Source organism: Dipteris shenzhenensis, chromosome 25 (genome assembly GCF_047967505.1).
Source record: "Dipteris shenzhenensis isolate YYH24624 ecotype China chromosome 25, Dip_SZ_1.0, whole genome shotgun sequence".
NCBI classification, from domain to species: domain Eukaryota; kingdom Viridiplantae; phylum Streptophyta; class Polypodiopsida; order Gleicheniales; family Dipteridaceae; genus Dipteris; species Dipteris shenzhenensis.
In genome coordinates this window covers 8,356,564-8,373,020 of record NC_141620.1, presented here as the reverse complement: position 1 = coordinate 8,373,020, position 16,457 = coordinate 8,356,564, and the positions used below count along the sequence as shown (strand labels likewise).

General features: G+C 40.0%; 1 protein-coding gene across 1 annotated transcript in view; it reads left to right on the top strand.

The window, feature by feature from the left end:
- PSB29 (photosystem II reaction center PSB29 protein) overlaps positions 1-11,157 on the top strand; it is a 31,788-nt gene extending 20,631 nt beyond the window's left edge. Inside the window, exons 3-5 of the mRNA XM_087396819.1 lie at positions 4,763-4,976; positions 10,296-10,411; positions 10,678-11,157. Of these exons, the coding sequence (XP_087252945.1) occupies positions 4,763-4,976; positions 10,296-10,411; positions 10,678-10,759 (412 nt within the window). The 3' untranslated portion in view covers positions 10,760-11,157. The remainder of the gene's footprint in view (positions 1-4,762; positions 4,977-10,295; positions 10,412-10,677) is intronic.
- The last annotated feature ends 5,300 nt before the right edge of the window (positions 11,158-16,457 follow it).

Genomic DNA, 16,457 nt, shown 5'->3' with positions numbered 1-16,457 from the left:
GGGATCATCCTGAGACGGATGGTCAGACGGAGAGAGTCAACCAGACTTTAGAGGATATGCTGAGGGCATATGTGTCATTGAGGCAACATACATGGGACAAGTGGTTGCCATTGTTGGAGTTTGCCTACAATGATAGAAAACATTCATCTACTGGGTTCAGTCCGTTTGAGCTGAACTATGGTTATAGACCAGCCAATCCGACTATAGTTGGAGTACCTCAGAAAGTGCCTAGTGCCGCGAACTTTGTAGTTCAGATGCGGGAGATGCTAGCACTTGCGAGAGCTAACATCCGCCAGGCTATGGATAGAGCCAAGGTGTATGCGGATGAAAATCGGTCTATAAGAGTATTTGAAGAAGGAGAAAAAGTTTTTCTCAGAATTCCTTCGCACTCGAAGTCGTTGACTTCAGGAGAGTGTGCTAAGTTATCACCTCGATACTGTGGGCCGTGGTTAATTCTAAAAAGAATAGGCAGTGTAGTCTATAAATTAGAATTGCCACAAGGGTGTAAGGTGCACCCGGTTTTTCATGTTTCACGCTTAAAGAAATTTTTGCATACAGGTGACTCACTAATCGAAGGTGTGGTTTTGTTTCAGGAGATAGAGGATATTGCAAGGCGCAAACCAACAAGAATCCTGGACCGAGGAACAATGCAAATACGAAATCGGAAGATACCCACGGTGTTGGTTGCATGGCATGGTCAGCCTCTATCGGAAGCTACCTGGGAATCCGTATACCAGTTGCGGAGAGCATTCCCAGATTTCATCATCGAGGACGCTGATGCTTGAAGAGGGAAGGAATGTTATGCTCTAGCCGAGATAGCATGACCTCGGATAGATCGGTGGGCATTTTCTCTTAGATGACCAACTTTTGTAATAATTAATGTGCGTAATTAAATGGTCAAGAGAAGTAACTGCCAAGGTCCTAGGTGAGGGCGTAATGGCATTGACTAGATAGTTCTAATAGGGCTAGGGCCTAGGTGCATCTAAATGTGTAAATTGCCAAGGGGCAATTGTTTTAAAAGGGAACTCCAAGAGAGGGGTGAAAAAGGATGCATCTAAGTAAAGGCCTAAAATGTGACATGTGGCCAGGAACTATCTAGGGAGATGTGGGTCTCAAGGATAAACATGAAGAAAATACGTAGTGATGTTTATGAAGAAAAATTGAATACGTATCATGCCTTGAGAGTTGGCTGGGTGGATCGTAATACTGTCATCGCCCGTGAACAAGATGAATTAGAGTGCACAAATCCAGTGTCAGCAAGGAGCTGCAGAACAGGAATCTAGAGAGTAGTTGTGTAACAGTGATACATGTACTAACTGTACCAATAGTCCTAATTGACTATGACTAGGCCTACAAGGCACACCAAGGAATAAGTGGCACCTATGGATAGCCCATAGAATGACCTACAGTCTCTTCAAGCTAAAGATTTTCGGATTTGGATTGTTGACAGTGGGACATCTCGTAATATGAGTCCTTCTCTAGCTGGGCTGAAGGATTTTGTACATGTGGGGGGGATGTTTGTATCGGCGATAGCTCTATCATCAAAGTTCGTGGTGAAGGCAACCTCGACATCATTCCAAAGGGCAAAGGAGGGATGCGCTCTTCTCGAGTCTTGTTTGTTCTCTCTCTCCGATTCAATCCGACGTCTGTTGTTCCTAAAGCAACCCCTTTTGAGGCCTATTTTGGAAAGAAGCCAGATGTGTCCTATTTTCTTGTGTTCGGGTGCGATGCCTTGTTTCACATTCCAAAGAAGCAGAGGGAGAAGTTAGATGGGAAGTCGACCGAGACCATCTTTGTCGGGTTCAATTCCCTATGTACATGGTACCGGCTGTATGAAGGGCCCTTTCAAGAGGGAGATTATCCTCAGTAGGGATGTTATCTTTGATGAACAGATTCCTTCTTCGATGGTTGATGTCTAGCCACCTCTTATCCCAAAGACCATGGATGATGACAATAGTGATGATTGTGTTCTTGTGTTGCCCCCAGTCGCGGCAGCTATTCCCAACCCGCAGCCCAAGAGTGATCCTGATGATTGCCCCCCTCCTCGAGCAACACGGGAAAGTTCTGGGTTAGGCTCTCAGAAAGTACCCTGTTGGTTGAAACCCTTCTTGACTCAGGTGTCACTAATATCCCTTCTTCATGGCTTCAAGAGGAGGAGAGACCCCGTAGATTCCACTGAAATAAGGAAAAAATTATGGAGGTAGTTCCACTCTAGGTCACTTATTCCTTGATGTCTCGCATCTTGAAAGACAAGGAGCCTTCGAATGTTCTGGAAGCACTCTCTTAGACACATTGGAAGCATGCCATGGAATTAGAGTTGGATTCTATTGAGAGAAATGGGACGTGGGAGTTAGTAGCGCATCCTAAGCACCGCTCAGTCATGTCAAATGGGTTTACGAGGTTACGTACGCCTCGGATGGTATTGTGGATAAGCACAAAGCCCGACTTGTGGCTAAGGGATACTCACAGCGTTTGAGGATTGAGTATGATGACACATTTGCTCCTACGGCCGGGATGGCCACTCTTTGGACAATATTAGCAGTGGCCCATTTACGAGATGGATGTTAAATATGCCTTTCTCAATGGAGATTTAAAGGAAGAGATTTATGTGGAGCAACCCACTGGTTTTACCAAGTTAGAGGTCATGGTTTTTAGGTTAAAGAAAGCATTGTATGGGCTTAAGCAAGCTCCCAAGCCAGGAATTAGAAAATTGATGAGTTTTATGTGCGGAAGCGTTTTCTAAGGTCACATGCTGATCCTAATCTGTACATGTTCTATCAAGGGGGTCTTCTTTCCCTTGTCATCTTGTATGTTGATGATGTGTCATTACATGGAGTCATGCTGCTCATATTTTCAAAACCAAGGCGGCTCTTTCCCAAGCCTTTGAGATGATTGATCTTGGCCTCTTGCACTTCTTTTTGGGTCCAAAGATCTCACAGGGGTTGCAAGGTTATTTTGTGCCTCAGAAACGTTTTACTTGGTAGCTTCTGTCTGGAGGCTATTCAGATGATCGAGTGTTGTGCCATCTCATCACCCATGGACCCCAGTACCAAATTGTCCAAGTATGACCCTAGTAATCCCGTGTATGCGAGTTGATATCGCTAGTTGATCAGTTCCTTGATTTGGCTACTCAATACCAGATTGGATCTATGTTACTCTATTGTTCCACTGAGTTCCTTCATGCGGACTCCCAAGAAGACCCATTGGGATGCTGGTATGCGAATCCTTCGCTATCTTCAAGGTTCTCGCAATCGAGGATTGCTTTATCAGTCAGGGCAGCATTCCAAGATCCAGCTTTTAGGCTGCAGTAACTCTGATTGGGGAGGAGAAGACGCTCGTCGTTCCACCATTGGGATGGAATAGGTCGTAGCTGCTCGGAGATGAAGCAAAAGCTATGGTGGTGCAAATGCCAGTTAAAATTGCAAAGTGCTACAATGGTGGACTAATGCTTCAAGCATACAAACAGAAGTCACTCTCACCCTTACTTCATTGCGCATTGGGTGAGCTCTCGTCTCTACGTGTGGCATTTACCTCCTGGGATGAGTTGGGCTGACGATTGAGCATGGGAGGAGGTAGGCAGGAGCAGAAATCCTACTCTGATACCATTGTTGGATGCGGGGAGCAATGGAAGGAAGACGGAATGCAAGGAGGCAACAAGCTGAAGGAACTGAAGTGTACTTGCAGATGGATAATGTGAAAGTACAAGAGATGGTGTATATAGAGGCTAAAGTCAATCAAAGTCAACTTAAGACTAAAATGTCCAAAGTGCACTAGGTGTCTCAATAAGGCTAAGGTTGTGGGAATAAGTGTCCTAACTAGCCTACAAGTCCATACCAAGGCTAAGTGTCAAGGACTTAGAACAATAGGAAGGGGCTAGTTGGCTATATTTTGCTTGGACTCTTTCTAGGAAGCGGGATGCTCTTCTATATAAAATTGGATCTATAGCCCATATAGGCATTGCAGAGGATCCCGTTTGGACTCAGATCTAGGCAGATATGGGTGTCCATCTGGTCGGCCACATCTGCTCATTCACAGACTGATCAGTCTGTGAAAGTTGGGCCCAAAGACTCCAGTCTGTGAACAGTCCAGTCGGCCAGATTCTCAGGGGGTTCTCCCTTTTAAATAGGCCTACAGCACAATTTAACTGTGGTCCTTTACACAAGGCAATGCAGGAGTGAATAGCAGGCCCACGTAGATCGCAGTTTGTGTGAGATTTCTACTGCTCTTCATAGCCCAGCGCAGGTCTTCTGGTAGAAGATTCATCTGATCTGACGTCGTTTGCCTTCATTTTCTGCTGTCTATTCTTTGTGGGTTCAATATTCAGATTCTTTCGCATCATCTGAGTGAGGTTGCTGTAACATGCGTCCTCTTTCCTACCCTGTGAGGTTGCTATAATAAGCTTCCTGTTTCCTTGCAGAAAATTCATCCTCTGTGAAACGAGATCCATATTGTTAAGACCACTTGCTTTATAACATACTGGCTACTATGAATGAAAGTAAAATTGTAGTGTTAGCTTTAATTCAATTGTGTTAAGCTGACAGACATAACGGTAGGTGCGAAAGGGCTCTTAGTACTGTTTTTATCTGAAATGTTTTGGGCTGACATCTGTCTGAATATACCTGTAAAGTATCCTATTCGATCCCTTGAAGTTTTGATTGTTGGCATATATAGCTGTAGTGTCAACAGTAGAACTTAATGACCTATTGTGTCTGCCAGAGGAACTTACTAACTCGTATGGAAGTGATGATAATTCATTGTGCAGGAATGATGCCGACAAGTTGGAGGGATGGGCAAGCACAAAGACTGCACAGAGTGTTATATCCTTCAAGTCAGAAGATGGAGAAGTGGAGGCTATCCTCAAGGATATATCTCAGCGGGCAGCCGAAGGAAAGTTTCATTACAGCCGTTTCTTTGCTATTGGTCTTTTTAGACTTCTCGAAAGGGCAAATGCAACAGATCCAACAGTTCTGGAGCAGGTATAAGTGTTTGATTGTGCTTGCATGTTGGGTTCATTTGAAATGGGCAAGATGCAAACCAGTCTGTGTATGTCTCTGCACCTGTTTGGGCATGTGTAAGCATTAGTGTCTGTATGTGTTAGTATATATGTTTGTGTTCATTGGAATCATCTGTGAAATAAACTTTTATAAAACACTGTGTTATGTGTACATTTATACTATACATCTACTCTACAAACATAACATCTTTCTGTTGGAATACTGAAAGGAAAGAGTAGAGTGGACACAAACTCAGAATACTTGCTTATAGAATGGAGAAGAAAGAGGTCCTTAAGTAGGCACCTCATACAAGGTCACTGACATCACTGATGACCTCAAAGCTCCACAATCATCTCCTCAATCTGCTCCTAGATTCACTCAATCATCCTATGTGGCTTTTCCACCACCTAACTGTGCTTGTGGGCACCTAACTGTGCCTCTAGCACTCACACATAGAAACATAAGGTGTGCCTGAGGCATACACCTTGAGATATCCCAACAAACCCCCCCTCAAGGAAATGCCTCAGGCTATGTCAAGGATACATCTAGTCTCATAGTTTCTCATGCCATCTCATGGTGGTCAAGGATTAATCTATGGCTAGGTTCTCATGCTAGCAAGGGTTCCCTTGGGTGTAAGGTAAACAGAAAGGGATACAAACAGACCTTCCAATGGTGATCTCCCCTACATGTACATGCACACAATGTCTGTAGGAGGTACCATGGAACAAAACATACACATGGTCTACATCATAAGGTGACCAGAGGTGTTTACAAAACACACAACACACAATAATTTATTTTCATTCATTTTGGAGGACTATCCAGGCTGAGTACCTTGACATAAAAGAGAGATCTGGAGCATACATAGAGATGAGTTTAAAATGCATAATCTTCAAAGGATGCCTCATCTTGTGGAGGCTCATTCATTGTAAGTAGATTTGCATTTTCTGTCTTTGCTTTGGCTCTGCAAAACTTCTCACTATGGTTGTTTTTGCCACAGTGCTTGCATGGATTAACTTTGAAGCAGTCCTTTGAAAGGTGATTTGTCTTTCCACAGTGATTGCAAGGAGAATACTTGCCCTTCTGGAATTTCATAACATAAGCAGTGTCATTGCCTTTCCTTAACTCCATGTGTCTTTCTTCTTCTTGGAGAGCTGAGATAATGCCTTCAAGGTTTGGATTGGGAAGATTCTTCAAAGTGCTAACAATGTGATCAAAACTTTCAGGCATACTCTTAAGTAGCACTGCCATAGCATCATCAGGGGTGATAGGAGAGTTGATAGAAGCTAACTGAGTCATAAGACTCCGCATATAGTTGACATGAGTAGCTAAAGTAGTATCACTTGCCATCTTTAATTCAAAGAAAGAGATTTTAAGTGATATTTTAGATATGTGAGAGCTTGCACCAAAAATCAAATCTAGCTTCTGCCATGCTTCCGATGGAGACTCCAAGTCGGATATATGATGTATGTAATCATCACCCAAAGCTAAAGCAATTATACCATATGCTTTTTCTTCTCTTGCTGGATCCCTTGCCGGTCGTGTCGGAGCTGAAGATTCTCCAGCATTTGAGGCCGTAGAAGAAGCGGTAGGAGTAGGTTTGACAATTCCCCATAAGTTCTCCCGCATCAATGCAAATTTTACCTTCATTTGCCATGTATGGAAACCCTTTCCATTGAACTTCTCAAGATTATATAAAGTAGCCATGAGAGGGTCTAACCCAGATATTGGGCAGTGTCTATCTCTCTTACAAGGCAAAAAGAACTGAAATACTTCCAAAGTATAGGCACTTGATGTAGCAAATAGTAGTGACTAGTTTTCAAACAATGATGCTACTTTTTGCATGCTTCATAGAAGTGAATGAAATAAACATTTTCCAATCACAACCAGGTCTAGCAAGTCAAAACAAAACTGAAGCAACACTTGTAATGAAGTTATTGAAAACTTCAAAAGACCAGAAATGCTAGAGTAGCATTTTATGTAGCATCATCTACAAAACTTGTCCAAAACTGTCAAAAATGAAAAGCTGAACTTGGAGGGCTTGTAGCTCACTCTTCAAAGCAAGGAAAAGAGGGCTTTCTGAAGCAAAAGAAAGCTCATATACCAGAGAAGGTCCAGCACAGAGGTTGGACGAAATGGTGCGCACTTTTGCCCGGGAGAGTTGCTACAGGCTGAAACTGAGTTTTGACGATTTCTCCCTCGTTACTGAACCAAATGACCTGAAAAATTGGCTCAAAATCTTCGTCTTGAGGTCGCCCATCTACTCCTAAGAGGGCTCAGGCAATGGCGGAGCAGGCAGGGAGTATTGAGCAACACAAGAAATTCGCTGTTTGGAGAATGGCAGCCACCACAGACGTTTTTTTTTCAATTGCTTGCAGGTGGAAGTTCGCCCATACTAGAGGAGTTTCCAGCTCAGAGGGTTTGGGCAATGGTCGTTTGTAGATGGAGAACCAAGCTCTCAAAGATTTTGGGAAGAAAGAGGAAAATGGAGAAGAAGAAGATGAAGAAGAAGATGATGATGTAGCAGAAATGGGCTCAAGGGGGATCAAAGGGCTCTGATACCATGTTGGAATACTGAAAGGAAAGAGTAGAGTGGACACAAACTCAGAATACTTGCTTATAGAATGGAGAAGAAAGAGGTCCTTAAGTAGGCACCTCATACAAGGTCACTGACATCACTGATGACCTCAAAGCTCCACAATCATCTCCTCAATCTGCTCCTAGATTCACTCAATCATCCTATGTGGCTTTTCCACCACCTAACTGTGCTTGTGGGCACCTAACTGTGCCTCTAGCACTCACACATAGAAACATAAGGTGTGCCTGAGGCATACACCTTGAGATATCCCAACACTTTCTGCATTAAATAAAATAGTCACAATGAATCATGTTTCTCTGGTAACAAAACATTTTGAAACTTGCAACATGTTTGGAACGTTTCATTACCAATGAAATGTGGAGTACCTTTACCTACACTAATCTAAATCAAAGATATTAATATTTCAGTAAGCTTTAGTTAGAAGTTTGAAATTTAAACTTTGTAATCTAGATTCTAGTCTCTATATCACTAATTTTTGAAGTTCACAGCTCACACTCTAAATTACAAACTAGCTAGTAACAACTTACAAACTAGAGTACTTCCAAAATCATTGGGCATTATAGGTATTGTATGAAGCATTTTGTGATTTTTTAGCTTAGTTTGTAAAGTTTCAGCATATATATGTATGCAGGAGGACATAAAATTTGCATTTATTAAGACCCAAATATACAAACTGAATTTTTGAATCGCCCCTTGTTTTTTTGAAACGTTTCATGTTTCTACGTATTGGAACATTTCTTCGAACTATGAAATAAATGCACATGTCTGCTGTTTCTAAAGGAGACCTATGCACGTAGCCTATCACTTACATTCATAAGCTATGCTCGCCCATAGTTTAGATGTTCAATGTCCTTCTACAATAAGTAGAAGAAGAGGAAGGGGCCCTCTAGACATAACAACAAGATACATGAGAGCCTTTTCCCTTAATATCGATTTGCATCACATAGAAGCCCAATAAGGAATACACTCTTAAGATAGCAACTACAGAAGAGCTACCTCAAAATGGGCTATGAGCATAGTTCCCAGGAGTTTCGCAAACGGGCGAAAAACGGTGTTTTGGCCACCAAAAGAAACGGTGGAAACAGAGTTCGGCTTTTAAGGCTAATAAAATATTAAAAATATATATATAATAATGATTAATACATATGTCATACACCAAGGCTGAGAAAGAAAGAAAGGAAGAAAGTCTATTAACGTCCACTAGAGACCAAAAGGTCTATGGGACAGCAAGAAACCCTCTAGTACATTTGCTTTAGGGAGGGCACATGGCAGCTCCCAAGGGAGTGCAAAAAGCAACCCAAATTAATTAGAGTACCTACATGATAGTCTGGAAGAGTAAACGCCATACATCAGTTTAAGACTAAGAGCTAATCACACATTATGCACCTTTTCATTCACGACGACTACAACTCACTGGGTCTCTCATAATACTACTACAGTAAAAGATATGTAGCAATGGCATGTACCCCTCTCTGTACATACCAACTTAATCAATATGAGATATCCCTTCATAAGTCTAGAATATATCCTTCCTAGAATATTGATGAGAATTGTGAAACCAAAGATAAAAAGAAAAGTGACCCGAGAGAGATTAAGATGGCAGAGAAATCATAAGCATAAGAAGTGTGAAATAAAACTTCCTACAAATCAAAGCTACACTTATGTTATCCCCATTACCCAAGCATAATTTGTCACTACCTATTGAGGCTCTATGCATAAGAGACTAAGAAGCCAAAGGCTCCAACTAGAAAGCAAAGTATCCATTAAAAGTGTGTTGTTCCATAGCCAGTTATGTGGAGAGTTAATGTAACCACATAGTAAGCAGTGCTAAGCACACCAATTTGAACATATGTTTACGTGTGGCTATTTTGAGAGCCATGTAAGACTTGTTTCACAAATGTCTTAGATTGGACAGTAGAATGGCCTTGCTGTTCGGGCTTAGTTTTAGTAGGTGAAATGGGCGCCCATGGCAAGGGTACAGTCCAAGTTCTACTTTGACACCAAATCTTACAACACAACCATAGATGAGGATTGCCATTACATGGTTAACACTGTGAACTTAACTAGCTACTACGCATTGCAATGTATTGAGAACTTCGTAAAAACTTGAATTTGATCAGCCAATCATGCAGGCTTGGGTACAACCTCCAGCCAGTTATGAAATTAAATTTGAATTAGATTGTATAGCCAGTCATGTAGGCTTGGGAGCACCTTTCCTGCCTCAGTGCCAATTTATCCATCCAGTCATGTAGGCCTGGGAGCACCTTTCCTGCCTCAGTGTCAATTTATATTGATATAGCACAGTCATGTACAACCTCCAGCCAGTCATGTAGGCTTGGGAGCACCTTTCCTGCCTCAGTGCCAATTTATCCAATCCTTGGCCAGAATTGTAAGAACTCTAAAGCTTGCTTATTGATTCTTATGTGATATATTTTTGAATTTGGATCTGTAAGTCTAGATGCAACGCAGTGATAAGTTTCATGTTTTAAAAAATTATGCAAGCATGGTTTCAATTGAAGTAACCTGTGTGGACAATTGTGGTTAGAAAGATTTTGTAGCAGGATGCTTTTGAATGTAGTCTTGAAATGGCTCTGCTGAATTAGCTTATACTTGCAGTGAGCCCAAACAAGAAGCTAATCATAATCTGGGTGGGGCTTTACTCGTCTGGCTTTATTAATTTATGTTTCTACTGTGGTGGGCAGCTGTCGAAAGAATTGAATGTAAGTAAACTGAGTGTCGACCGGGACCTTGATGTGTATCGCAATCTGCTATCTAAATTGGTTCAGGCCAAAGAACTACTCAAGGAATACGTGGAGCGGTTAGTATAAGTCTTGTATAATCTGTTTCTCACCTTCATGTAGACTATGTTCTATGTTTTTCGGTTCTGAAAATTTCTAATGTAGTTGAGTGTTAAAGAAATCCCTAATCATTCAAACGATCCTGGGGCAAATATGTGATCGTAGATTTTTTCTCCCTGCGGCATACTTATGTCAGTTCTGTCTATGCCAAGATCAAACTTCTTACTTTATCAGTACTGATAGAGTCTTCAGGTCTTCCTAACTATATTATCGGGTGATCCCACAGGGAAAAGAAAAAACAAGCTGACAGAGAAGCCAGCACAAAATCCAGTGAGGCTGTAGCAAAGATGGAAGCCTTGACTTTGTGAAATGCAGGCCTTGTTGGGCAAGTCATTGATGTATTGAAAGGCCACGCCCCCCAACGATCCACTCTGCTGTAGGTCTGGTGCCCGTCTCTTTACTTATCATCTGCCTGCAGATGTAAGCCTTTCCCTTGTACCTTGGTATCAATTCAAGCTTCTGATTTTGTTTTCCCAAAGAGACCAAAACGAGAGTTGTGGCTTTAGCTTTAAGTTATCAAAGACAGGTGGAGAGATCTCAGAATAGGCGCGCTAGAAAAAAAAAGGCCTTTAATGTAATGTTTCAGGTAGGTAAATTGTTAGCGTTCTAATGCTAAGCTTAGAAGAAGCTCATTAGTGCTGACAGTTTTGTTATGACGAGTGTAAACTTGTATTTTGAGAATCATTTTATGACTTCCGAAATTCTAATGTTTTTCCTCCATTTTGTGGATGCTAATGTATGTTCTTGAATGTGTGCATTATGGCATGGATGACTAGGTAAGGATTGAACGGTACGAGGTTAGCTTTACTTGCAGCTCCAACCAATAGGCCAAATATCTGGAATGTATGGTTGAAGTATTCGCACTCCGGCTTTCTATATTCTCAGATTCCTCCACTTACATCTTCTATTCCATGAAGTAATTCATTGATAATCCTTCAATGCTTGAGGTGGTTACCATTTCTTCTGTTTCTTGTGATGGGAATTGTGTTTGTCGCCATGATTACTTTAGTGAATGCACAAGTCAGCTATAGAAGTCGACTCAATATGTCTTTTGGTAAGCTGGTTGCTAGGAGGCGTGCTATATGAAGTATTCATTTCAAAAGCCATATAAATGAACACACATTTACCTCGAATGATTTCGTCATCAATGTAGTATAGGTGACAGAATCGTTTGATCTTGATATTTGGGCTAGCACCAAATCATGGTCGTGGATCTTTATATAGAAAGTGGCATGGCATTCTTATGACAATGGAGAAATTGTAGGCATATAGAAATTCATTGGGGCCAATTTCATCGACAAAAACAATTTGGGAAGTCATTTTATTTATTTTTGGCAAAGAAAAGGGCTTCTATTAAGTATGAAAGAAACTCCCAAACCAAAGCTCAAAGCAAAAGTACATCTTGCAAGCATGAGAAAAGAAAATCCAAATCGGGCTAAATCAAGCTTTTTAAATGTGATCATTGTTTGCGATTGGCTGTCCTAGAAATTCTACTCCATTGGGGTCAGCTCTTCACGTGTGGTCTACCACATGCTAGAAGGGTTGAAAACTAAGATTCTTGCTTGAAGCTCACATATCAACTCAAAATCTTTCTTGAGCCTTGCCTTCAAATAGGTTTATTGCACATCTTAGCTAAAGATGATTTACATGTATTCAAACGTTAAAGCCTATTGGCCTTTGCTTGTCAAGATTAAATGCTTATGTGCATGGGACTCTCAGACAAACCATTGTTTGAGTAGTTTAAAAGCTTTTGTTGAAACTATCATCCATCATACCTTTAACGTTGGAAAATACCCTAGCATGTTTCTCAAGCTTAGACTTCGTCTTTGAATCTACAAAGATAAGACACACTACTACAATCAAAATCTCATGACAAGCTTGAATATCTGCAACAGTAATGAAAACATTTAATGGCATGAGAGAATACATTGGCCCTATCAAGTCTCGATTGCCCTTGCAAATGTTGGAGGTAATGCCCTTTTATCTAGTGAACAAATGTTAGATATCTTTTTTTTTGTAAAATTAAACTCACATTAAACAACTATTGGTTAATTGAATTCATAAATTTTGAAGAAAGAATGTTTGAACATTTCCTACATTGTATTAATAAATTTTCATTGATAATTGCATTGTGGTACAGCAACCCATGCGTTTGTGAGGATAGCTTAAAGTTTTCTTAGAAGGCACAAGCTAATAGAGAGGAAATGATATGCATGGTCTAAAATGAGACATTCATTGCATGTAAGTTGAAGAAAAAATGAATGCACTATATTATCCATTCTTCCTACATATAAAAGCGCACACAAGTGTGTGTGTGCGTGTGCGTGTGTAGTCTATACCACTCTATCCTTGCACACTGTTAACAATATGTGCACATGGTATTTACATGATACCATTTTTCAAGGTGGATAGATGTGCAAAGTTAAGGAAAACACACATACACAATTAGGTATTCGGGTTCATTACCGTAATGTGGACCTTAATGTATACCACTCTATCCTTGCACACTACTAACAATATGTGCATAGGGTATTTACATGATGCCTAGATTGTTCTTCTCGACATCTTTCCTCAAAATCAACATCATGGTCTTCCCTCAAGATGATGATTGTGGGATTTGAAGAATGCCTAGGCATCAATGTACTTTTCTCTAGAATGATAAATTGGATTGTTTGCTTGTGTTTGAGGTGACTGATTATCACAACATTTTGTTGTTGGTTTTTCCATCAAAATAGTCAGTTTCTAATAATAGCTTCTGAGCCGTAGCTCCTATTGTGAGAGCTCTACATGATACAGTTGTTCATGAAAAAGAAATAGTTGGATGCTTAATTAATAACCATGAAATTCCTTCTTGAAGAAGGAAAACTGCATAACCTTGAATTGATATTCTTGTGTTTTGGTCTCCTACATGGTCACTATCATAGTAACCATGCAACCTACTATGATGTTCTTTGTATTCAATTCCAAATTATCTTGTTTCTCTGACGTATGTGAATAATCCTTTGGCTACATTCTGGTGTGATTGTTTTGGATTTGACAAGTACTATGCCAACCAACTAAAGTTTGATGTCACATTCATAGAGCTCTCCTTAGCTTTGTGATAACTCTACATTGCTAGTTATCACTCACTATGTATACCACTTCATCTAGGTATCCAATCATGAATGCAATTTTACATCTTGTTGCTATAGATTCCACTGGGTATTGGTTGCCAATGATAGTTAATATCTTATGGAACCCATTTTTACTATTGTACAAATGATTTGCAACTAGTCAAGCTTTGTACTGTTCTATAGTTCCATTTGGATCGTACTTTACCTTTTAAATCTATTTGTTTGCAATGCTTTCTTTTATTGTCTGCTGCTGCTGAATAAGTTGTGTAACTCCCATGTATTGGTTTCATACAATACATCAATTTCTCATATTTGTTTGCACTTTTAGTTTTGAATTTCATGTTCAAAATAAACATGTTCTCTCTTCTGTTTGCATGCTTGTTATTATCAATGCATAATTGGTGCTTTCTACTTGAACAGCTTTTCCTTTTTGGATATATGTTAAACCTTTGTGGTTGCTTTCTTTCTCTTATTGAACTTTTGGATCTTCAAGTTCTTTTGTTTGCTCTTCTTGCTTTTCAATATTTGACTCTATGTATTCTGTGATTGTTGATACACCTATGTATTTGATGTTTTTCACTCTGAATCTTTATCAAACAATACATCTATAATAGTTTTATAGTTGATTGGATAATATTAGCTTGTATGCTTCACTTTGCTCCTAATACACAAATGTAGAGTACTTTCTTGATATGACATTGAGTTTCCTTCTATACTCATCACGTATATATGCTTCTACTATGTAACCAAAAATTTTGAGATGACCAATCTTTGGCTTGATCTTGTAAAGGCTTATAAGGTGTTGTACCTTGAATTGGTTTAGTCGAGAGACTACTCAAGAGGCAGTTGGCATGCTATTGCTTGTGTCCAATCTTGATTTGGTTAATATTTTCCATTTAACCCTTTTAGCCAATTTTTTGTTTTTCCTTTCTAAAATTGCATTTTGTTGAGGTGTATCTGCAAATTGAATGGTCTTCATATTCCATGATCTTTGCAACAGTTCATGAATGTCATAGACATATACTCACTCCTTTATTTGATCTACGTAGCTTGATTTTTTGCTAGTCTAGTTTTCAACTATAGCAAACTTTGAATTTTCTTTGATAAAGTTAATTCAACCATATTTATTTGCTAGAATGCTTTTAGAAGCAAATTTTCTCTCTCTTTTTAAAAGGTTTCATGACTTTGGGGAATTATATACATTTTTTCAAAATTTTCATTGTAAATATTGGCAAAAAATTTTGAAGCATTGAAAAAACTCACAAGAATTTTTAAAACACAATAATATTAAAAGCTACTTTTATTTGCGAAATTATAATGCATAGATGCAGTAAATTGATAGCCTTCATGATGCCATAAGAGTGTTTAAACTATAAAAGACTAATGAATATTCTTTAGATCAGTTTCCTAAGGCTAGAATAGCTAAAGATAACACAATTAGATGATTTGGTACTCTTGAGTATTCTACTAAGGGATTATAGACCACATTAAAAAACTAGAGAACTTCTAAGGCCTGAATAGCTAAAGAGAGTACAATCAAGTGATTTGCTTCTCCTAAGCATTCTACTAGGGGGATTGCATACCATGTCAAAAGATGGAGTGATCTTGATCCTAAAATGGCTAAAGAGATTACGATTAGATGATTCAATTTGTCATGATTATTCCCCTAGGGGAATGCAAAACATAACAAAGGATTGGAGTGTTGTTGAGGCTAGAATGGCTAAAGAGAGTACAATTAGACAATTTTGTTCTCGTGACTATTTTGTGAGGGAAATTGTAGACCATTTAAGAAGACTAGGTTGCTCCTAAGGCTAGAACAACTGAAGAGGGTACAATTAGCCAATTCAGTTCTCTTAGGCATTTTGCTAGGGGAATTGTAGACCACGTCAAAGCACTAAAGTTCTACTGAGACTACAATGATTAAAGAGAGTACAATTAGATGATTTGGTTTTATTGAGCATCCTATTAGGGAAGTTCTCCTTTCGGAGATCAAAATCCTCTACTTGACGTGCGAGGAAGTCACACTTCAAGGTACCAATCTATCTCTATTGCTCCGCCTCTCCAAGCCCGTCTAGTGCATCTCTGTGAGGTGTTGCTGCTGTAAGAGACTTGGGGAGGCCATGGGTTGTTGTGGTGGGTGGTATGCGTATAACATGGAGGTGGAGAGTGAAGGGTAAGCTGGAGAAAACCTAATCAATTGAGTTTTGTATTGACATGACCTCAATGCTCCTAAAATCCCGGATGTGCAAAACAAGCATAAAGAAACAACATAGAAGGGTGCATGCTAGCTCACCACCCAACCATGACATCTACGAGGAAAAGACTGGGATGTCCCCTTTGAGCCATGAGCTGAGCCAATGACACATCTCCCAACTAGATCCCAACCAACTTGGTGTCCCATATCACTGGCCTTGGATCAGTTTGCTGGGTCTTGGCTATGCTAGGAAGTAGGCGCATGTCTGCAACACGATCCAAGATCTAGACTGGCAGGAAGAACTGAACTCACTCTAACTTATACCCTAAAAACTAACCCCTGGTCTCCTTATATAGGCTCAAGCCCAATGCGCTAAAAATAGCAAAAACCCTAATTTAAACCCTAATCCATCTACGCCCATGCAACTCAAGCTGATAATCGTTGCCTAGCCCCAAGCCTCCCCAGGCTTCCTCAGCTAGTCTTGTGCGCCTAAAGCACATATCAGATACAGTCCATGCACATGACATACTCTCCCTCCTCTAAGAACTCACTCTTGATTCGTAAGAAAGCTCGAAAATTGTCTTTGAAGGTTAGTCAATGCAGGTAGAATCCTACTCAACATGATCTCTCACTTACTCTTGTATTTCATGATGGTCCTATTTCTAACTTGACGTTCACGAAATCCAAGAATATTTTTAG